The sequence below is a fragment of the Dryobates pubescens genome, chromosome 5 (assembly GCF_014839835.1).
Source record: "Dryobates pubescens isolate bDryPub1 chromosome 5, bDryPub1.pri, whole genome shotgun sequence".
NCBI lineage: Eukaryota > Metazoa > Chordata > Aves > Piciformes > Picidae > Dryobates > Dryobates pubescens.
In genome coordinates this window covers 19,955,568-19,979,510 of record NC_071616.1, presented here as the reverse complement: position 1 = coordinate 19,979,510, position 23,943 = coordinate 19,955,568, and the positions used below count along the sequence as shown (strand labels likewise).

The following is a 23,943-nucleotide window of genomic DNA, read 5'->3' as shown; positions in this document are numbered from 1 at the left end:
CCCCGGAAAGAGGAATTTGGACCCCAGCAAGAAGGCCCGGTGCGGTACCTCAGCGTTGGCAGGATTTTACCTCAGCATTGCCGGGTTTTTTACCTCAACCGACAGACCTCACTCTGGTGTCAGCCGGCGCTCGTCCGCCTCGCTCCCAGCCCGCAGAGGCACGGGAAGGGCGATGGCGATGGCGATGACGAGCCGCTAGCCGCGGACGCTGCGCAGCCCCCGACCGGCACCGCCTCCTCTTCCTCCGGCAGCACTCCCCTTTCCCGGCTGTCCCGACGGCCGCGGCGGGCGCCAATGAGGCGGCGCATCCCAGCGGCAGGCTCCAGTGGGCGGGTGCGGAGGGCGGGCCGCGGGCCGGGGGGCGGTGGCAGCACGCTCGGTTGTGAGTGAGTGAGTGTGTGTGAGTGAGTGCCATGGCCGGAGCCCGCTGAGAGTGACAATAGGAACGAGCCGGAGCGCGACCCCGACGCCCACTGGGATCCCCCCTCTTACCTGAGCCAGCCGCCGGTGGAAAAAGCCTTTCTTCCCCACGCAGCACTGCCGCGCCGCCTGCCTGGCCTGCCCCCACCCCGGTCGCCTGCACCGCGCCCGCCGCTCCCCCTCGGCTCGGCCCGCACTCGGCTTCCCTCGCGTTCCTCCCCTACTGCCTCCTCAGGGCCCCTTCGCAGGGCTCCGCCGGGAATGTGAGTGAGGCAGCAGCCATCGCAGGCAGGGGGCCGCGCCGAGTGCATGGGACTGAGCGGAGCCCGAGCAGCCGCCCGCTCCTGAACCCGCCGCCAACGCCGCCCTGCGCTGGGGAGGCCGCCAACGCCGCCGAGGCCTACAGGCTCCTGCGCCGCCGCCGCCGCGGCAGGGACCGAGCCCGGCGCGTATCATACTCGGGCCGCCGCCGCCAGGCATCGGCTGCGCTCCACCAAGCCCGGCTCACGCCGCCGCCGCCTCCCTCCCGTCTCCGGCTTCTCTACCAGGAGGGTCAAGGTAACTTCATCCCTCCGGCCCTCCGCGCCGGCCCGCGGGGGAGCGGCGAGGCGGCGGCGGTGGTGCGGGGAGGAGGCGCGGGCGGGCCGAGGCGGGGTGGGGGGGTGCCGGGCGGCGGTGAGGAGGCGCTGGGGGCTGCGGGGAGGACATGTTCCAGCTGCGGTGCTCCGCGGCTCCCTTCTGGAAATGACAGCCGATAGCAGCAGGCGGGAGGCAGCTAATTACACCTCTGCTTCCCCAGCGCGGAGCGAGCCTCTGGCTCCCTTCCCCTGTGATAACCGTCGTTATTTTCACGTCCACTCGCCTCTCCGTAGATTACACCCCCCCGCTCTGGGGACCAGCGGATCTGATGTGCGTGGCTTCTTATTTACCAAAATACTTGGGGAATAAAATAGGATTCCCTGCTGAAAGAAGCGAGAGGCAGTGGCTGGGTTTGCAGCTTTCCTACTGGCACACAATAAATAATCTAGGGCTTTTTTTTTTTTTTTTTAAATCCGCTGTTGGTTGAAACGGTGTGTTTGACTGTGTATTCAGTGGAGCGAACGTTCATTTGGAGAGATGAAAAAAAGATCAGTGTTTATTGTAGGGTTGTTAGGCTGGATGTAGTCCTGTTGAATTAGAATTAGATTTTAATAATTTATAAAGCAGGTTAGGGAAACTGTTACTAAATTTACAGCAGGGAAGTGTCAGTAAAGCCTCTTGCTGACACAATGATCCTGCAGTTTAAGTGATCTACTTTAGTCTATCCATTATTATTTTTTTTTTTGGTAATGTAATTTTGAGAGAGCATGCAAACCTTTCTGCAGAAATGGTTACACTTTAATGATGCACGTGATGAGGAGGTGAATCTCTTTTGATGAGATGAAATAGGGCCAACCACTTCAAGCTTTAAGAATATATTTTTGCTGATATTTTCAGGATTTGGTTTATGTAACAGGTAACTTTGTGTTTGTATGTTTTGTAGCAGACTGTTGAAATCGTAGAAGTGGGTTGCTAAAGTACAGGCCATTCTATTTCAGTTTATCGGACTTCTTTATTTATTAATCTTGGCTGAGGCCTGAATGCCCTGATGATGGTGGCATTTTTTATCCCCCGATGATAAACAGGACCAGTTTAAGGTACAGGTTCGTGTTGCTGACAGTATATTATATTTAGAAAGTCTAAGTAGGTAGTGAAAGAATACCTCAGGAGAAATCAAAAAGATGGAATAAGGCTTTTTCATTATAGTAATGCCAGCTGCACAGTTCAGCTCCTGGGGGCTGCACATGCTTCCTCCAAGAAGCTTTGGAGTTTATACTTCCATTTTTGATAGATGCAGCGCACTTTATATGTAATTTTGCATTATTGCTTTTATGTTGCAATAAATCATATCTTCTAAAGCTTTTCTTAAGAAAAACCCCAATAATGGCTATTTCAGTGGATTTAATATTTTATGAAGTAATTGAGTAACCAAATATTTTAATAAAACAAGTACTGGAAAGTGTTCTCTATAGTGTGAAATCAACTTCTTTTAGCATACGAGTCACTTTGGTAATTGAAGTCAACAGACATTGAGGATGAGTAATGCTTTCCAAGGACATGTTCTAAGACCCTGATCCTGCAAATGCTTATGCCGATGCTTAACTTTGCCCGAGTGTGTAGCCTTACTGAAATCAACAGTGCTGCTCTTGTTAATGTGATGATGTTATTAATGCAGATAGTTCTCTTGATTTCCGTAGAGATGCACATGCTGGTGCTCAAGTTAACTGTACACAGAGCTGCTTGAAATATGTAGGCCTAAGTTCCTCCCAGCTCGATTCCCTTAAGTATTACTCATGTGCTTCACCAAGATGTGATAGGCCTTTTTAACAGACAGGACAAATCTAGTAAATGCAATAGCTGGATAGATTAATTCACTGTTTGAATCTTTTATTTTGGTATTTCTTATTAGTATGGAATCAGCTACAGGAGTACTGCCAAGGAAAGTTTTACAGGAAGAAGCAATGCTTATTTCATAGACCATCTGATACAGTTGGGAAACAAACTTTGCAGAAACCTTTTTTGGCTCTGTTTCTCCCTGCAAACCTTGTCTGGTTTCTGCCCTTGGAATAGTTATGGCTACCACACTGCTATTCTTACAGAAATACTAGAACGTGGAGTAACTGTGTAAAGAGACTCACAAGAAAGTAACAGTATTTGTAAAATGAAGAGTAAAGAAGTGATGTGTAAAATTTGTTAGTGTTAGTGAAGCATGGCACTGCTTTTTGCTATGCTCTCTTAAATTTCTGTAGTTTTGTGCAAATAAACCGAATTTTTCTTCTGTCCTTCTTTTTCTTTTTGTCTTATGTATATTGATGACTTTAATGCCAAAACCTCATTTGTACCTTTAGTGTACCCATTTTTTAGCATGCGTGATCCCTTGCAGAATGACTTGAAATTACTTTGTCCTAAAGAAAATACAGGTTAGGGCTACAATCCTATGTCAAGTCTTAGGTGTTTGGAGTTCTCTTGGTGTTACGATGTCAGCATTAGGTCTGGATTTTTCCTGTAAAGGATTTTTAGCAAATGAGAGACACAGATAAAAAAAGTGAGAAGTCTTACTCCAATATTCCATTAAGTGTATTCTGTACAATTTGTGTGTACGTTGGTTTGTATGTGCATTAGCTCTCTTTAACAGTTGATCTGGGTGAGTGGTCATTAGAGGACCGGTGTAGAAAGATTTTTTTCTTAAAAATTTTATGTTAATCTTTACCTCTCTCATCCATTTGGAATATATTTGTAATGTTTGTTTTCCTTCAGTAGGGATATGTCCTCAGCACCAACTACTCCTCCATCAGTGGATAAAGTAGACGGATTTTCTCGGAAGTCCGTCAGAAAAGCCAGACAGAAGAGGTCACAGAGCTCCTCCCAGTTTAGGTCTCAGGGCAAGCCTATTGAGTTAACTCCCCTGCCTCTGCTAAAAGGTAAGATCAAGAAGGATTTTTAATAGATTTAATCTAAATTTAAAGTATTTTATTGCCAGAAATTGCAGGGAAATTTTGCCAGCAATGAGAAATATTTTGTGCCATAAATGTATGTACTTAAGCGCTAAAAAATATTTAATCTGTGATTTGAGGGTGTGGTAATTGTTTGCAGTACTTTTGAAAGTGTTGAACGCTATTGCTAACCTGTATCATGACTTGAATTTTCAAGACATTTAGGCTGTGTGTATTTTAGTTTGTGAACCCTCAACAGTTGAGGCAAATGAACATTAGTTTTGGTAAGGGTAAACTTGAGTTGTGAGCAGAGGGAAACTAGTATTTAGTGTTTTCCCTTGATATGTGGGTTGCAGTCTTTGACAGTGGTGCCAAATGCAGCCCAGAGGCATGTTTTGAATGCCCTATAGCGAGATGTTAGAGGTGAGATGGGACCCTCTCTCATACTGTTTGTAAATAGGTAGCTTGCAGCTCCTGGCTTCTTGAAATTGAAAGGTCCCATGAGCTGCAGCCTCTCAAGAGGAAAGATGCTGCAGATCAGGTCTTAGGCAAGACACTTCTGTTTTGAGAGCCTGCATATCGTATCTCTGGTTGAGTTTCTGCTGCCAGATTTAACCTCTAATTTGCGGAAAAAGACTTACAATCCAGCATACTACTCTTGAAAGGATGCCGGTCTCTCCATAATATCTTGAATACTTCCCCTAAATCTTAGTTGTCTTTGAATTTCTGTACAAATCCAGAGGCCAAAAGCACCTCCCAGAATTATGTCAGTCTGATGAGGAAGGGAAATTGCCTTTCAGAAGTGTTTCTTTTACACTGAATTCTCAAACAGTTTATTTAGTTTTGTGAATTTTTTTCATTGCTATTTTTTTTTTCTGCTTTAAGTAGTGAAAATAAGCATAGTTGATGCTGATAATTCTGGAAAATAGCAAGATTGATAGGTTTTTGTAGTATGTCTCACTTTTGGTGGGCAAATATTTCCTACGTTCCCTCCTCAACCTGTTTGACAGATCTGTTAATCAGAATATTGGAATACCTATTAAATGTTTTATGGCACTTGGTTTAGTTCCTAACCCCACTTGGTCATATGAGGAGAGAAATGGCCAAAAAAACCTCAACCCCAAACCAACCTCCACAAAAGACTCACAATTCAATGTGTGTCATTTAATTTAATTAAAATTAGAATTCTCGGATTAGTTCTAGTGGTGGTGTTAAAACTTCTGCGTCTTCTTTCTGTGGGATACCTGTGAAACTCCACACATGTCTGTACTGGGTCAACAGAAAGGTCTATGCAGCCCAATTGCATTGTGCCTGACAGTGACCTACTTGGAAGTGCAGAGAATAGAAGGGTGGGAGGCCTGGAGTAATGCTCTACAAGAATGCTCTCCCCTGTTCAGCGTTTCTCAGTTTAGGGTCTGTTGGTGCCAGTGGACTTGACTTTGTAGTCTGCAATGAGTATTGTTTTATGACTTTTTCCTGACTGTTTTGTGACTATGATAAAGAAGTAGATGCTCCTTTAAGTTAAAAACTTCTGCAGGTAATTTTTAATAGTCAGGTAATTTCCTTTGAAAATTGCTACACTTCTGAAGGTGAATAGTTTATCCTTTGACTTAAGTAGAAAACAGTGAGACTTGTATTTGTATAAATGAAGACACTGATGTTACAGTTATTTCACTCTGTTAGGTAGTTCAGGAGATAAACCAGGCATGTGCACAAGCATTAAGAAGAACGTTGCCTTTGTCTGAATACCTGGTCTGGCAGAAGCACAGGCATGGGCAGGTGCTTAATTTGACTATGGTAGCTAGTCCAGTGGATTGAGATATAAAACTATAATAAGATAAAACAAACAGATGGGGAGCAGAGTGTTGGTGAGACATTTATGATTAGTGTCATAATGAGTTACTGTGGTCCAGCTTCAAATTAAGAATCTGATCCTGCGAGTTGTTTTCCGTATTAGACCTAATGCAGATTCCTAGAGGCACAGGGGTCTACCTGCTCAGATGCAGGATTTGGGCCTAACAATCTATCTGAAACAGCAGTGCTATTGATCCTTGCTGAAGGGACACTGGCAGTGAAAAATCATGCTACTTGTTTGTAGTCTTGACCTACATTAATATTTACAATATTAAGTATTACTAAACCTGAAAGAAGAGAGGAAATAATGTTGTCCATTTTTCCATGCTTTTCTTGGCCAATTATCTGAAAGTCCTAATTTTTTAAGCTTCTAGGTTTACACTTAACCTTCCAACAAGTGACTAGTTCTATTGCTTTAGTCTATTAACTGTAAGATATATAATTTTATCCTTTTTGTTGGGATCTTTCAGACCAAAACAGGAAAGAGTTTTCAGCAAAATACTTCTTAAAGTCTCAGAAAAAAGAAATAAGTTTGGATATCTTTAGTTCCTAAGCTTATTTAAGCTTACTGTTTTGTGTAAATTTAAAGTTTAATTAAACCTCTTCAGAAATATTTCAGTACAGGAAGTTTTTATAGGACAGATGTTGAGTTCAACCTTAGACGTATTTCATATTCGTCTCAGAGGGGATTTACTGACAAAACTGTACTTGCTATGCTCCCTTCTTTCCTGTTTGTGGTGGGTTTTTTTGGTAACTGCATTGCATATTGACATTTGCAGGCTGTCTTCTCTTGGCACTTTTATGGACTTCAGTATTTTCTTGATTACAGGAATCATGTATGCAGAAAACTAGATAAGTGCTTAGTTCATTTTTTGCAAGTTTCTATACTATGGCTGTCACCATAATGATTTGAGCACCTTGCAGTAGTGTATTAAGTGACGTGACTACACATCTGTCACATCTTATCTGCTCTCATTCCTTTCCCTAGGGGCAGAGTCATACATAGTGAAATGGCTTGTTTTGGTAGTGTTTTAATGCATTCTGTTGCCTCCTGTTTTGCAAAAACTGATAGATATAAGTCACCCTTCTTGTTGTTCATTTGGTGTGGTGGGTTGAAATACTTCAAGAAAGAAAATTGGAAGGGACAGTATATTTTGATGCTATGTGCAAGTCTGAAGGATAACCTGCTATTTAGGAAATGTAGTAAGAACTGGAATTTTCAGTATTGCTTATTCCAGAATAGGTAAATTAGTTTGTTACTGTTGTGTGATGTGTTTTTTCCCCCCCAATTAACAGAAGTCTATGTATTGTATCTTTTTGTAAACAAACTTTTAATGTATTTAGAGAATAAGACATGCCTTCTGAAGGGCTTTGTTGGGCTGAGTTCAGGCTTTCTAAAGCTACAGACCAAAAAACTAAACTTTTTCTGAAAATTGAATTATATTTTTATATTTTGCATTGTGACTAAACCTGTTTTGGAGCTGTTCCCCCTCTTCTTTTAGTATGACTAATGTCCAGTCAAAATCTTAGAAATTAACATTTTTTCCATTGTTTCAAGTGTAGAGGAATGGGTTGAGAAGTGCTTATGGCAGTTGTGATAGAATTGCCCTTCATTTTCAGTATGTGTACTCCTACATATGTTTTAATCTCAAATGCATTTTAAAATGTTTGCATGCTCTTGCCAGTGCAGTATGGCTTTGGATTTTGGCTTTACTTTTTTAAGAGAGGCTGTTGGTCAGGGCTGGCAGGTCTCTTGGATAACTGATTTGTAGCCAAACAGTTTCGGGTAAGAGCCCTTTTCTGGGAATGAGTACTTCCACCTCTGTACCTTAGGCAAATCCAGCCCAAATTTGTTAACTAAGTTTGTGGCATGCCTCCGAGCATGCTTGTTGGGTAGAGAAAGATAATACCATGTGTGCATTGGATAGGTGTATTATTTATTGGAGGGTTATTTTACTTTCACTTTGCATACTTCCTTGGTTTTCTTGCAAGTCTGTAAGGGGTAGGAGTGCAGTGTTAGAAAGCAATTGTTAGAAAGTAGTTGGTTGGAAAAAAGTATTACCGTAGTACTGGACATGTGAAAAAAGAGCAATTTCAGTATTACCTCTAAAAGGTGAAGAGGGAGTTAATTTGTGTTTCTTCCAGTATCTGTAGTGGAGGGGAGTGTCCGTTGGATGAAGACATCCATAAAGATGACTTAAAAGATCATATGTCTTACGAATATGTGTTTATCATCTTGAGAAACTGGACAGAAAACTTGCATGTTGTTAACAGTATTCTTCTCATCTCCTTCACCCTCATTAAAAAGACATGTTAAAGCAAACCATCCAAAAGTAAGACTTACATTTTAAATTAGTGTATCCCATTTTTGTAATTTCAGTGTTTGCCTGTTTTTATTTTTTCCTATCAACTTCCCATGTTTTCCAGTGATCTAATACAATTAGTGTAGCTTACTTCTAAGTTTTCTAAACTCTTGTAGATTTTTATTGAAAACAGCTCAAAATATGATTTTTATTTCTGGCGAATTTTTCTTCCTTAGAACAGGCCATCAGAACAGAAGTTTTCTGTCAACAATACCAGTTGCTTTGCTACCTCAATATTATGAAATTTATCAAGCTTCTAATACGTTTATCAGATAGTTTCCATGGCATTAAAGAATTGCTGTAGTGGCAACAGCAGAGCATTGCATGGTCAAAAAGGGAGAATCTCTTTTCACTTGCTGTTTGCTTTTGATCATTGTATTATTTCCCTAAAGTTGAGATTTTATTACAGGCTATCTATAGGTCAAATGGTGGAGTTCCTAAATAGTAAAAAATCATACCAGCTCCAAAAGACTTTTGACTGAGAATTGCAAGATGTGCATTTATTTTTTCAAATAGCTGCTTTTTGGTTTTTAAAAAAATCTCCTTTATGATAAAGAATTCTGGCTATTTCAGACTTGGGGATACTGCCTTCAGAACTGTACATATGGGAATTAGTTGTTGAGTTGTAGAAGAGGAAAGATAGAGCTATTTTCTCTTGAGTTCATGGGGGTTGGCTACTTGTCTCCTCTGCTACACTGAAATTTTGAATGCTTTACTGATATCAATAAACAGTAGTATACTTGGGCTAAATACTTTCTACTATCTTACAAACAGGAATTTAGAGTCAAAGTGGTTGAATAAATATTGTTTTCCATGATTGGCAGTAGATCCCAGGACTCCTAAGTCATTTTGTGGAAGAAATGCTAGAGCTTGGTTAGCATTCTTAAGCATCAGTCCTGGAACTGCTTTTAGGAATTTTCTGCCCATTCTGGCTGAAATAAATCTGGACATAATGGGACATCTTTGTGTAAAATCTGGGATTAGGACCACAATCCCAAAATGGAGAGGGACTTAGCCTATTCATTATTTTTTCTTAAGATGTATGAGATTCTTATCATACAGAATTATTTTCTTCACTTTCTCTTGTGGCCTTGGCAGTTTTTCTCTATGAGTATATACTTAACTTTCTTTTTAATTTTAATGTCTGGTAGTTGTGGAATAATTCTTTCCAATAATCTTAAAGATTTTTGGTGGTTCCTAACAAGTGTTTGTTTGATGGTGTTTAGAAGGGGCCATACAATAATAACATATGGTCTTTTTGATTTGTTTTTGCTTGCTTGTTTTTGTTTCCCCCATTTGGAATGTAGTTCTGTAGAGAATGAACATGTGTAGAAATGCTGACCTGAAATTAAGATCATAGTAAAAGAATACCTCCTTATTTTAAGTGTGCTACTGAAACTCAGTTGGTGAGAAAGTCTGTCGGCTTAGCCCTGATCTTCTAGGGTTTCCATTCAGTTGCATTTATTTCTGAGTCTCTTTTAAGTCTGGTGATATTTCTATGGCTGTGGTGGTAGTGGCTTTTTTTGTTTGCTTATGTGCCTTTTATTTTGCTTTTTAATGAAGCTCTCAGTGTAACTATTTCACTTGTGGTATTTCTGTCTACCATCTGGATGTGTTACATGCTGGTCATTCCCACCTTTTCCTTGTCTTTTTTGATTAATTAAATTTTAAAGTGAACCAACTTGGAATTACTACATGGAATAGATTTTTCCTATTCTTTACAAGAATAACTTTAAAATCTTGATATTTTTCTGCAGGAATATTTAGACTTTACCACTATCAGAAACTTTTGTTTTCAGTCCGTGTTTATACATTATGTCTCTCTAATATTTCTCTTAATAATATTACCATTTTCTTTCTGTGTCCAAGTGTAACCCTGTGGGTCTGTAATAGAACCTCCTGTTTCTGTAATAAGTACCTCCTTTATATTCCTTTTCCAAAGCACCTTTGACAAATTTAAGTTATGGCTTAGCTATGCAATTATTTCTATATAGTACACATCGTTGTTGTAGTATACTGCTGCTTTTATAATTAGTTACGATATGGAGGTTTACTGTTGTGAAAGGGACGTTTTCTGTCTCTGGAATTATTATGTTTATTTATAAAATATGTGTATATTAAATGTGTATAATGTATATCTGTGTGTATAAATAAGTTATATATTTAATGCCATATATAACATTAAGGTTTTAAAACTGTTTCTGTTTTTAAACTTCAGTACTTAAAGTGGGATACTACTTGTGCTCATTGATAGTGCTTTGTAGTAAGCAAGCAATCCCTTCACATTCATCCGTTGTGTGCGACTGCCTCCCTGAGAACAGAGCACTTTCATTTATGCTTTCTGGGGAGTGGGAGGAGGACAGAAAACTATTTTTAGATTCAGGGTAACTTCCTTTCACCTACGTTTTTTTTCCTTCAAGTTATTACTGTTTCTTTGGCTCCATCAGGCAAAAATCCTCAGAAATAGCAGGCAAGAGGACTCGCTGAATTCAGTGAGTTTTGATAGAGTTGGGCATTTATGGATTAGTGATGGAATTGTGTAATCTTGGTAATCGTCTAATCCACAAGTATCTGCAAATGGGCACACCATACTTGAAAAAAAGTTAAGGAAAATCTGTCAGAAAAACATTAGAGTCTTCTTTCAAAAGGATATGCCTGGGCTTTTAGTTTGGAACCTCGCTGGTTTTAAGTGTCAGTTGTCATTGCAGGTGCAGTTACATGATGCTTTATTTCTGATGGCAGAGCTTCTTCAAGAAGTTCCCAAGTATACACTACAGTACACTGCTGCTCATCTTTGATGAGATAAATGTCTGTGGGGCCACAGTGTAAAACAGATTGTTAAAAATATTATGCCTCCTCCTGATTTTAGTGGTGTGCTTGATCTTGTGTCCTCTCAAGCAGTTAACTGAGAAAAACTGAAACAGTAGTGGACTTCCATGTATGGTTGATAGATTCTCTGTGAGGTTTTCTCCTTAAGAATTAAAAAATAAATAAATAAGTTGCAGCTACAGTCTGAGGATCTTTGTCAAGAGTTTTCCAAAGATAAGGCAGCTGTTGAAAGAACTGGCATAAAATACTTTTGTGCCCTTAACTGTTGCACTTGATTGAAAAAATTGTGTTTTGGACAAAGTCTAGAATTTAAGCAGTAATAATGATTTACATATTTTTTTTTTTCACTATTAGATGTTTCTAGTGGATAATGGAATGTCTGTAATTTTGAAAATGTCTGTATTCTTAGATTGGTTTAACATATATATTGATATATATTTAATGTATGTATTGGTTTAGTATTTTTAAATATCATCTAGAAAGTTTGTTTTTCAAGTCACAGTATGTCTGATATTAATTCTGTTAAATCATGCTGTTTGTAATACAAGTGTGTAATACAATAACTTTAAAATACTTCAACACTTCATGATGTTTTTACTAATGCATTTTTACAAGAAAAGGTCACTAGTTTGTCTTTATGGCCTTTATTAATTTCTCCACTACTTTTTCCTTTCTGATGTGTGTGACACATTCATAACTTTGTATTTTCCCTGCCCATGAAGTGCAAGGAAAGTCCTTCCCCTAGTATTTGCAAGAGTCTGGGACACTATGAGAGTTGATGTACCTGGTTAAATGGGCAGAATGGATGGCAGGATGAAAAGGAACCATTTCTGGGAGCTTCCTTTAAGAAAAAATAGAACAGCAGGTTGCTGTAAAGTCTGAATGTTGTTGGATGCATTGCTGGTTCTTCTGTAACAGTAGCTTCTTGTGTTCCCTGACCCAAAAAGCTTGTTTTAATAACTTAATGTTGGACTTCAGAACTGACCGGTTTGCAAGGTGTAGGCAAGCAGTTTGTTATTCTGATTATACAAGTTTTGCATAATTAGGGGATTTGGAAGATTTTAATCAATTAAAAAAGATCTGTCTGCTGCAAAACATCAATCGCGTACGTAGCCTTCCTTACTTGATGGGCGTTTTGCAGAGGCTAAAGGAAATCATCAGTGGTACCTCAGGGATGGTGAATAAATGCAGGTAACTGTGTGTACCTACTGGTAAATTAATTTTAGGACTTGACCTCCCAGTTGGAGGTCATAGTTAAATACTCAGAGTAATTTTTATTCAGAAAAATTAGATACCTTCATGAAAAACAAGGTTGAGCTGAAATTGTATGGTGTCTGGAGAAGTACTTTACTGTCATATTGCATGTTATGCTTTTCATTGTGAATAGTGGCTGGGGATAAATGTGGTTTGTGTAATGGGAGGGAAGTCCTTCTTTAGGTATTCTTTTACCATAAGGTTAAGAGTCTAATTAGAATTACTGTTTTTAATGGGTTTCTAACTCTTTTTTGAGGAACTTCAGAAAAAAAATGGTTTGTGTTGGATATGGTCCGTAGTTTTCTGTGGGATTCATGGAAGATTTTTGAAAAGTTTTGTACTTATTCAATCAGTTTTGCATATATTGTGTGAAATCTTTGTTGTCATACCTATCTGATCTGAGCTGGCCTTCGTTTGGTTGTGATTTCTGTGCCTCTATGCAGATTCATGAGTTCAATATTATCCTGATTTTCTTGATTTCTTCTTTTGGGTGTGGGGGTGCTTGTACCAATCTTGGATTTTTGAGTTTTAAAATGCAAGTGGCAGGAAATGTATTTGTTGCTTTTAAAGTCTTGAAAATACTGTCATATGGATTGCCTTGTAAAGGAAGATTACTGCAGATCAAATTTCTCATGTTAAAATTTGATGTTGGGTATAGTCAGAAAATGAAGAAAGGATGAGTCTGTATTTTAGAGGAATTAAATATTGCTATTTGTCTTTTATGGTACCCGATTGGTTGTAATGCGAATGCAGAAACTTCCATTAGATTTCTTTGCAAGTTTAGCTTGTGTGTTCTCCTCTTTCACATTCCAACAACAGGACACAGATGTTCCATGCAGTTTCTTTATAAATAAGAAAAGTTGATCTTATTAAAGTGTTTTCTGATTTCACACAAGGTTAACTATTCAAAATTGTTTGTAGGGAATATGTTTTTCCATCTTTGTGAAAACAAAGGTGCAAAAGGAACTGATTGCAGCTGAGACAGTTCTTCAGTCACTGTAGAGAATATAACTGATTTGGTGAATATTGTCAGTGTTACCAAGGGAGGATGAATTTGGCAGCTTGTTATCCTTGATGTTTTCAAATAACATTTTTGGGATAGCTTTTTAAAGAAATTTAGGTAATCTTGGTTCTCCTGCATTTTGAATTTATTTCACCTAGACTATACTTCTCCTTTCTTCTTTGCTTGTTCTTTGTTGTTGTTTAGCACTGTCTTCCTTAGTCTCACTTTCTGCTGCTTCTTATAACCGCTGATTGATACAATTCACTTGTTTTTCCACAAGAGGGTGATAAAACTCACTGATACATGTGAAAACAAGCAATCCAGGTGGACTGCTGAGATTGAGATTTTCAATCTCAATATAATATAATTAGATAAATTTATAAAGGAAAAAAAATAGTCTGATCATCTTCTTAAGCTCCATCAGTGTGTTAGAGTAGTTATTTGCACTTCTGGAGACAAAACTAGACCTGTTGGGATGAAGGTCCACCCCGTGAAGAGCATGCTAGTGCTATCCAGCTTCTCTTGCAGTAATCAGACTTTACTGCATGACAGTCTTCCCTTTCTGTTATTCATACAATAATTTTTCTTGTCCTTTCTTCTTCATGCATTGTGCAGATAGATTCCTCCTCCCCTCCCCCCAGCATTTTACCTGCTTTCTGTGTATTGCTAGAAGAAACAGAACCTTCTTCCTAACCAATGCGACGAAACTTCAGTGGTTGAAATGTCTTACTCATCTTTAAAATGTGCAAAATGCAAGGCAAAGAGAGGGAGGGAAAATAGCCACCACTGTGATTTGCATCTAAGAAAGGATCACAGTATCACTAAGGTTGGAAGAGATGTCAAAGATCATCGAGTCCAACCTGTCACCACAGACCTCATGACTAGATCTTAATAGAAATCTGTATCTGCTTCTGGCAAAACGTAGAAGCCACTCCGGTTAGAAAAGTTAATGGTGAAAAGGGGGTTTTCTGCCTACTGAGAAGAGTAGCTCCAGAGTTGTCTGTCTTCAGTGACAGAGATTGTGGCCACCTGGTTTTGGCTCTTGGAAAAGCAGTGCAGTTGTCTCAGGATATATTGGATGGCCAAGGTATGGGAGCAGACCTGTTAGTTATGCGGGGGAGGTTTGGGATCTAAGGCTTTCTAGAGGCAGTTCAAGGAGAGGACAGCATGTCAGGGTGGTTGGTTGCCTATATTTTGGATGCCATAATCTGGAAAAAAAAAAAAAGAGAAAAAAAATGTGTTACTGTAACCTGCTTTATAATATCATCTAAGCTACCTGTTTAAATCTTGCTAGCCACAAGAAAAAGAACTGCATCAAGTTCCTTAATATTAGAGAAATAAACAACTGTGGTCTACATTGTGAGGTAGGCATAAGCTAGTGAAAAGGCTCCTGGAAAAATTCTAGACATTTCATTGCAGGGAATCCATAAGAGTTCTAATAAGGAAAGCGAAAGGAAAGGGATGCTTGAGTTTATGCTTAACCTGTCCTCCCAGTAACTGTGAAATTTTCAGGTCAGGGAGTGATAGTTTGCACTTTTCCTTAATTTCAGGAAGAGCAAACAAAAATTCCCTAAATAATAAATAAAAAAGATGAATCATTTTAAGTAAAGAACAACCACTGAGCCAGTGATTTCATCAGAGAATCTCAATATTTTTGTCTCCTTATAGTAGGAAATTGCAAAGGCAGGAGAAATGTGTTGAATTTCTCAGGGCAAGTCTGTTCCTCTTCCTGTTCTTTCAGTGTCCTGTTCTCTCTAAACTATCACATCCATAATGTACACAGTCAAATTCAACAAACAGCATTTGGAGCCTGTTGCTTCATGGGCAAGAAGCGCTGTGTGTGAGGTTTGGTTTGGGTATCTCAAGTGGGACAGATTCTTCCAGCTAATGTACTCAAGGGGGACATCTCCACCCCAGAGCAGTCCTTTTACAAAAGAAAAAAATAACCTCACAACCCCCCAAACATTCTTAGAGCTGGTTTTGAGAGAATGTAAGGGAATTTGAGAGATTCTAATAGATATTTCAGGATATTCTTCTAATAAAAGAGTGCCAAAATATCTGCAACAGAAGTAAGTGTCTAGAAACAGATTTTTAAGTATCTTGAGCATCTTTTATTTCCTGCTTGGTAAGGAACAATCATTCCTGTTGCAGGAACTTCTTGATTAAGGATTTTGCAGAGAGAATTGACATGCCCTTCAGAATAGATTCTGGGGTGACCTCATTTGACATGAGTGCATTGTGGTCTCCCCTTGTTTTGCACTATTGATCCTAACATGAATGGTTATTGCACTGCAGCAGAAATTCATTTGAGAGCCAACATCTTCAAAGTTACTCTACTTGTGGTAAAAAAGGCTCCAAAACTTCATGGTCAATAAAAAGCAAATGGTCTTGGAAATGAACATGTTTTCATGATTGTTTGTTTCTGAATCAGTATTACACTTCAGGAATAAAAACCTCTGATATTTTAAATATAATGGAAATGCTCTGTGACAGCACATAATAAACAATAGTAAAGCAGAGACTGAATTTTTAGCCACATAGTTTTAAATGTCTCAAGCAATAGGACCTATCTCATGTCCAGAGTTGCAGCAAAGGTAGAGTGTCCACCTGCCTGGGCTTTGTTTTGGGAGAGGAGTCAAATGGATGAAAGAGAAGTAACTCAACCTTCCCTTCCATTCCTAGGATTCAGTGGCTAGATAGACAATGTCTCCCCCTCTTTTGAGCTCATGTTGCATTTGTGGTTAATGCAAGTTTTTCTGTATGTTGTTTCCCAGGTTTCTTGTCCATATTGAATATTTGGGGTTATTTTTTCCCCAGATATGTTAGTTGGTATTTTTCCAAACTGAATTTCAGTTTTATTTTCTGGCCGTGTAAGGAATTTGCTTAGGTTTCATTGTATTATTTCTGACTTTACTCAGAGTTCTCTATGTAATGTCCTCAGATGTTATCTGTGTGCTATTTTAATTGTATAGATCATTAAGGAAGTTATTAATATCTGGGCTAAATTGATTCTTATATATCACTGGCGTTTCATTCCAGTTGGATACATTGAGATTTTTATCCTTTATTTCTAGACTTTTTGGCATAATTGTGTCTCTCAGTCTCTTCTATTACAAGAAAAAAAAAAAAAGATTCAGTTTTATAATTAGGACTTCTGTGGAAAACAGAAGTGTGATTCTGGCAGGAATAGAGTAAACTTTGTAAATCTGGTCAGAATCAAAATTGAAGCTGTATTATAATCATTGCATATATATATCTTCACATCAATTCCAATATGCTGTCTTTGTACTTTAATTTGTACAGTAGTGTTCTTAAATGATAAATTATTAAGTAAACATTTTCCTAGTGGAATGTGCTTTCTATTTTTGTCTATCATCTTGAGTACAGAATGTGATTCCTTTCTGTAGGGTCAGCTATTTGAAATACTTGCCTGTGTTTGTTCTAACTGCATAATCTATAATCCTCAATATGTCTTTAATCCACTTTATCTCCTACAGAGCTACGTCTTTGGAATGGGGAAGAGTATAGTGTGATAGATAGAATCTAAGGGTATAAGTTTGGGAAGGTTAAATCTGTTTCTGAGGTCAATATTAATAGATTTTGGCAAATAAGAGAAGAAATGACTTATTTTCATTCCTAGGGAATGGACAAATAAGCAAAGTTTTACAGTGTTTCATATCTGGAAATATGATAAAAATAGGGGTAGGATTTGCCACCTGAGTAATTTTAAATATCTCTTAGAGTTTTTAAGGGAACGAAATTGATTGATTTTATTTTGATTTTTTTTCTTTTGCTTTGGTGTGGTTATTGTGCAAAGTCAAATTGAACTTAAAAATGTTTACCTCTGTGTGCATGAGACTAATGCACACATTTCTTAGAACTGAGCATTTGAGATTGAGTGAATGCATTAACGTGGGTTCAAGGAGGGGTGTGTGTGTGCATGCACATGCATGCTGTGAAGTCTGTTCTTGAAAGAAAAAGTTCATCTTGGTACTGGTTTGTATTGGTTTTGACATTTTGTTGTGTTGGTTTTGTTAAGGATTGCACAAAGAGCTTCCCTTACGATTGCTTCATTAGAATAATGGAGGAGAAAACGTTAGGAAAAAAATTGCCTGTACTAGGCAAAGTATGACATTTTACCAAGATCATTGGTGCTCTTGGGGGTGTCTCTTTTAATGGATTTGATAAGCTCTGCATTTTTCAAGTAGGAGAACAGGAAGGACCAGTCATCAACAATCAACTCTCGAAATTTTATTTAAACCCCCTATGTTTGCTTGTAATTTTCAGGTAGAGTGTTTTATTAAGTGACTTACTGAAGTGTCAGATGCAAATCCAGCAGAATTATTATTTTTCTAAGTGTTACTCTTGCTTTTGTATGTTTCGGTAACTGACGAAGATGGGTAAAGGAGTTGTCAGAGGTCAGGTCTTTGTCTAATAGTAAGGTATTAGGTGTCATTTGTCAGGGTGGATGGATTTATCATTTCACTTAGTGACAATATGATTTTGTGAGATGTTTGGATTTGGGGTGGGATAGTGATCATGTTAAATGTCAAACTTGCACAGCAGAATTTTTTGTTAATGAAGCCACTCTACATAGCAGGCCTGGGTTCAAACACCACTAGTACTTCGGTTGTTAAGTTTTTTTTCTTGAAAGGTAGTTGGTCTTAAACACAAATATTACTAGTTTTGTGTATTAGAAAGCAGCAAAGATCAGCAATACTAAGTAAATGTGGCACATCAGTCCTAATATTCTTATGAATGGTTAGGAACATGCATAACATTGAAACCCCCACGTCCTTAGAATACTAAAGCAAAGGAAAAAGTTAGCATGGAATTTCAGTATTCTCTTTTCATAAAACTTCTGAGATGCCTGGGAGGACATGTAAATTGTAAGGAAGCTTATTTACATGAGTAGAGATTTCCTTTACAGAGGGGGGGAAAAAAAAAAAGAAGAAAGATGCCATGTAAAGCATCATGGTCTTTCTCTGCTACCTGCCCTTAAAAATTATTCTATCTAACCCATTGCCTGGAAGGGATGAGAGCTGGCTAGCAGAGCAGTTAGTGAATCTGAACACCGGAATGTCCATTTTGCAATCGCATATGCCATTGTGATAGCATCCATGTGGCCGTTGGGAGGAAGGAGGACCTGCAATTTACATTTTCCAGGGAGGAAGTAAGTGAGAATTTCACATTTTTCCCTTTTGGACAAAGAGAAGTTTTCTACCAGCTTCAGTGCTTAAATTCATGTTGTGCTCTCAGTGCTGCCATACCATTTTCAGTAAAAGAGCAGTTGCATGGAGACAAAGAGGCTGCTGATTTAAGTCTCAATAGAGAAGTCTGTTAGGCTTCAACTGTGGGAGGATACTAAATGTAGCTAAGAGGTTGGCAAATGCTACCTGGACCAAAACTGCTTGAAAATATTAAGCAGCTGTTTAGTAGATTTGCCTAAAAAACATTTAATGACTAAAAGAATTGCAGGGAAAAATGACAGAGGATTTTTGGTTTAAAAAGGTACTTACTGCCTGGATAAAAATCTGCTGTTTATCTTGAATAAAAAAACTCAGAGTCCAGCTACAAATATTTTCCTTGAGTTGATGTGAGAGGGCAAAATAATCTAACCCCAAGCCCTTCTTTCTCTTCCCACCTGTCTTATACTTTTTTTTGGTAAATTATGTCAGTTTATGCAACATTTGGGCTTTGCTTTTCAAAGGGTGTAATACTGTTTCTGATTATATAAGTTAAGCTGAAAGCTCTAGAGTGTTGTCTTCTGAAGTTTTCATAAAGCTCAGTGTATCTGCTGCTATTAATGGTTTTCTAAGCTGTTACACTGAAAACGTACCTAAAGGGTTTATTTTGTGCTGCAGCCTTTGAGACCATCCTAAAGAAGCCAGAAGCAAGGTGATGGGACTGGGGCCTGGATTTCTACTGGGTTGATGCAAAACTGTGTACAGCCCACAAGGGGAAGCATTCTTCTTTTCCACCTTCAACCCTGCTCTGGCCTCCTCTGGGTTGGATAGTCCTGGGAGCTGCCCTGGTTTTTCATCTTGTTGCCAAGCCAGAGTGTAAATGCACTTTATCCATATCTGACCTGTGACATGCTGTGTGGGACATGTGAAATGAGCTACCCCAGCATTTTTGTTTTCCCTTTTGGGGAGTGGAGTGAGGAGATAAAGAAGTTGTGTGAAGCTGTTTTGCTGCGTGACTAAACATAGAGAAAAGGCCTAAAGAAGCCATTGCTCAGGACTAGGGTAGTTAATTTAAGCAGGGAGTATGAGCTTCTAATTAATTTGTGAATGTGGTTCCCTTTATGATCTCGTCCATGGGGAGAGTTGATTACAGGATCTCTGTGCTGGGTCATTAAATAGTTAACATCAATGGAGATATTTATGCTTCAGAAGCTGAGATTTGTGCATATGTGGCTAAAAGCATTTCCTGTAGAATACATTTCATACTTACCTGCAAAAAAGTGAAAAGAGGTGAGTAATGTTTTTTATCGTGGGAATAGGTTAAATTTTGTGTGGCTAAAGCAGGTGCTGTAGAAACAGGGAAAAAAATTACCTTTTTAGCATGTCCCATCCATACCTCACATTGAGCCACAAAATAATATTTATACAAACAATAATGTCTTATTTGGATCTCTGGCCTAATTATTCCAGAAATTATAATTTAATTTTAGGCAAATTTAACTAAAAGTTAGGAGATTAGTGAAGTTACTCTGGCAAAAAAACCCCAAAACTATTCTCTTTTAAACTGAGACAGAGAAATAGCAAGTGGTTTTTTTGCTAAGTCTTGTGTTGATCTATCTTTGCTACTAGTTCTGGTTCTGACAGAGATTTTCAATTGTCATAAATATGTTTTTTGTCATTTGCTTACTCTTTTGTTTGTTACTGTACACCAGTGTGGCTAAAATTTCTGTACAGTTTCATAAAGTTTCATTTTTTCTTGTGGATTTTCTAAGGAATTCTTTCTGAAAGAGTGCACTTCTACCCATGTGAAGTTGTTGCTTTAGGACTTCTCTACTGGTCCCTTACTGTTTGTCAGTGGTGATTTTTTTTTTTGGGGGGGGGCCCTGTATCAGCCTTTTGCTTTGTCTGTGAATACTAGCCCTAATTTGGCAGAGTTCTGAGATGGTGGAAAGATTATTATTTGTGTGCAACAGCTAGATAGGGTTATCATAATTAAGAATGATCAGCCATTTAACATCTGTCATTAACCTCCTCACAGAGCAAATGAGCATGATTTGTTTCCTTTTAATGTGTGATGGAGGCATCAGCATTACTTCTTTCTGTGGCACCGGTGTCATCAATACTAGCATGCACCATGGAGTCTGGGACTTTGCATACTGGAAGTAGATAGAGGAGAAATGAGGGTGATATAGACCCATTAAATGATCAAAGACCCAGAGAAAATGTCTTATGTGATACAATTAAAAAATACCTATTTGAATAGTTTATCAAAAAGCATGAGAGCAGACATGGTCAGTGTCTCATGGGGGGAAAATATTGCCCTAAAGCCAGAAATTAGGCATGTGTTTTTAATAGTGAGGAAAAATACGAGCAGGCAGGAGCACTTAGTGATGTTAAAGTCTCTGTGTGCTTCCAAATCAAGAGTCAGGACTTCTAGAGAAGTTGTGTTTTAGTTGAACTCAAGTTACCAACTTAATTCACAGAGGATTGCTTCTTTAGGAAATCTCAGAGATTGTTTCATTTAGGTTAGACTATCTGGTCTGGTAGCTTCTCCTAGCTTGCTGTGTCCTACTGCAGCTGTAAAATGCCCAGCGTTACCCATTTCAGAAGCTTTGAAAGTGTCTGGAAAATGCGGTAAGAAGGAATAGTCAGACTTTTCGTGAATTAGACAAATTGGATGTTTCCTTGGAAATAGACTTTGTTGTTTCCTCTGCTCTGTTTATGTTGGGTGATACTCTGCTAGTTCACAACTGCTTGCTCTCTTGCTGCTCAGCTTGAGACACTGGGTTATGATTTACAGAATGGGTGATGACTCAAAATGCAAGTGAACTTGATGGGTAATAATTCTGAATACTACACAGTGCTAAGTAAATGTTAAGAAAAATCAGGCTTTCTCAAACTGGGCATTGAAAATTAATGGATGTTTGTAATTTGGATATTTTTTCTTTCTCAGTATTTTAATTAGTATCTTGTGATTCAGCATAAAATCGACAGTCTTTATGAATGTTACTCTTGTTTTGTTTGAGGAAAATGAGATAAAAATTATATTACACAAACTGTAAGACTCACTGCTTTTATTGCAGCTAAGTATTTTAATAGAAACAAATCTGACTCAATTATTTTTATTTTAAAAGATCAGACTGTCACAAACACTTTTTGAGTCTTGATTAAATGTAATGATACAGGCTAGTGAGATACAGGTATGATCTGGAATGGAGCACTGTAGCTTCATCGGCTTTTTGAGTGAGGAGTCCTTTCCTTCTTAATCACACTATTTGTTGTTAAGTACTAAAACTGTCAAATAAATTACATATTTTTAAAAATTCATGAATACAATCAATTCTTTCACTATGCAACATTAAATTTTCTTCCTAAGAGTGGTGTGCTGTGTACTTTCTATTGTTTTTACTGGCATCCATAATTTATTTTGTTGCTTCATCAGGTCCATTTTTTTTCACAAGCACATTTTATCAAGCTTTGCCAGGTTAAATTAGGGCTGTAGATTTAAAATAGTTTGAAACTGCGATCCTGCTTAAGCTCCTCTATTTTCTCGCTTCCTTCTGCCTGCCCTGAGCACCACTGCCTTTGCATGCCCTTTCTCCATTCTTTCTTTACTGCTGTGGAAAATGCTGGTACCATGTGCATTTGTGTGATCTTCCTTGTCAGCTGAAAACAGTGCAGTGGGAAATGCCTTCTATGTTTTCCTGCTATCTTCTTCTTTGATACAAAACATTTTAGGCAATATTGAACAGCTTTTCCCAGCACTGTGAAGTGGTATTTTACAGTGCCAGCAAGTTCATCAGTGTGGACTTCCAGTGTGTTTATTGCACTAATTTTGTGGTGTAACATACAGTAATGTTTTGCAACATATGTCCTTATACTGTTTAGCTTTTGCCCTTCTTAGGCATTTGCCTTCCTGTTTTCAGACACATCTTAAAAGTAGTCCAACAGATCATCAAAGCTCTGAAGGAAGGGAATGGCTGCCCTTATAGATATGAGTGAAACCTCAGAGATGGTGATGATATGATTTAAAAAAAAATAATATGGAGGCTTCATGGCTGTTTTACACAAACTCCTTTAAACAGGCTGCCTTTTTTTTTAAATTATGATTTTGGGAAATGAATATGCTGATAAATCCAAAACTTGTGAGGATTTGATATATACTTAAATACAGGCAGTGAGTTGCTGAAAAATGATGATGCTTTGGTTCTCTGCAAGTCAGGGATTCTAATTTGAGCCTGCCTTTTTAAGAAGCAATTTCCTCTAATGTTGTTTCAAGGTAAAACTTGAAAAAGCAAGTAATGTGTAAACTGTTGAAATACAGTTCATTGTGAATACAGCCAAAGAATAAAATTACTGAAAAGAAATAGTGGCTTTTACTTTGAAAGTGTGTCAAAGCGGAGCTTTTCTTATGTGTAGCTGCTGTTGGCTGCAGAAACCCCTTGTTTCTGTGGCTAATGATAGATAGGAATATTAACTATATAATTCATGCCTCATCATATTTCACTGCTTAATCATCTTGTTTGGCACTCCTCGGGTCGTGTTCTGTGTGGCCATCATTCAGGAATGAAAGCTCACTCGGGCACTGGTATTACAGTCCAGTAATCGAAGCAGCTGGGATTATTCAGATAATGAAAGGACTGACCAGCGTGTTTACCCACCAAAACTGGAGTGGAGCTAGAGACAGTAAACAGCTGGGCACGATGGACGTCGCTGCTACGTCACAGCTGCTTTAAAGATCCAGGGTGGGTAAGCAGAAACCTAGAACGCTCTCAGGTTCAAAAACATGTCAGCAGTACTACTTGGAGTTTCTGCCATGGAAACTTGATCTCTTAAAAGTTTTGAGGAATTTTGTCTTTTGTGTGCTGCTGCTGCTGCTGTCATAGGTAGTATTTCAAGGAGGTTGCTAACATTTTGTTATAAATACTTGAGTTATAAGCAAATAGTTTCCTGGAATTAATATAGATTAGAAAGAGGAGCTATAGCATGAATCTGAATGCCAATACAATAGAAAGCCACAGGGTTTTGTTTGTTTTCCTTCTTTTTTTTGTTAACAACTACAGTTTTAAAATGTAAATCTGACATTTTTTTCAGAGGCCAGCACTGAACTTTGTGAACTGCTTGTGGTTCAAAGGAGTAGAAAGGAATTGGTTTGGCTCAGTGCTAAAGGTGGCTGTTGTTGCAGGACTCAGATGCATATACAATGATAGGAGCATAAAGGGAACTATCTAAAATGAAAGGGGAAAGAAATTATGTTTGATTTCTCCCCCCTCCTTTTTTTTTCTCTTACTTTTTTTTTTCCTTTCCCTTCTTAAAACTCCATAAAGCCTTTCCCTCTCTGGGTTTATAAATGGTGTTTCTTCTTTAAGTAATATAGGTTCTTTCAAGATACCCTTGATTTTTTTGTTGCTTCCATGCTCTTGTCAGTACACGAATAACAAATAATAGAATGGGCGGGGAGGAAGTTGATTGTAATTTGACTTAAAAGCATGAATGTTTTGACCTCAGCGATTGGCAGGTTG

The 23,943-nt window shown here is 38.5% G+C and overlaps 1 protein-coding gene across 2 annotated transcripts in view; it reads left to right on the top strand.

Moving 5' to 3' along the window:
- Nucleotides 1-269: 269 nt before the first annotated feature.
- Nucleotides 270-23,943, top strand: part of PPP2R5E (protein phosphatase 2 regulatory subunit B'epsilon) — a 70,646-nt gene continuing 46,972 nt past the window's right edge. The window contains exons 1-2 of one of the 2 annotated variants that reach the window (XM_054161732.1): nt 270-978; nt 3,760-3,920. In XM_054161732.1, the coding sequence (XP_054017707.1) occupies nt 3,764-3,920 (157 nt within the window). In that variant the 5' untranslated portion in view covers nt 270-978; nt 3,760-3,763. Of the gene's footprint in view, nt 979-3,756; nt 3,921-23,943 lie in introns of both variants that reach the window. The other variant, XM_054161731.1, reaches the window with a different exon arrangement.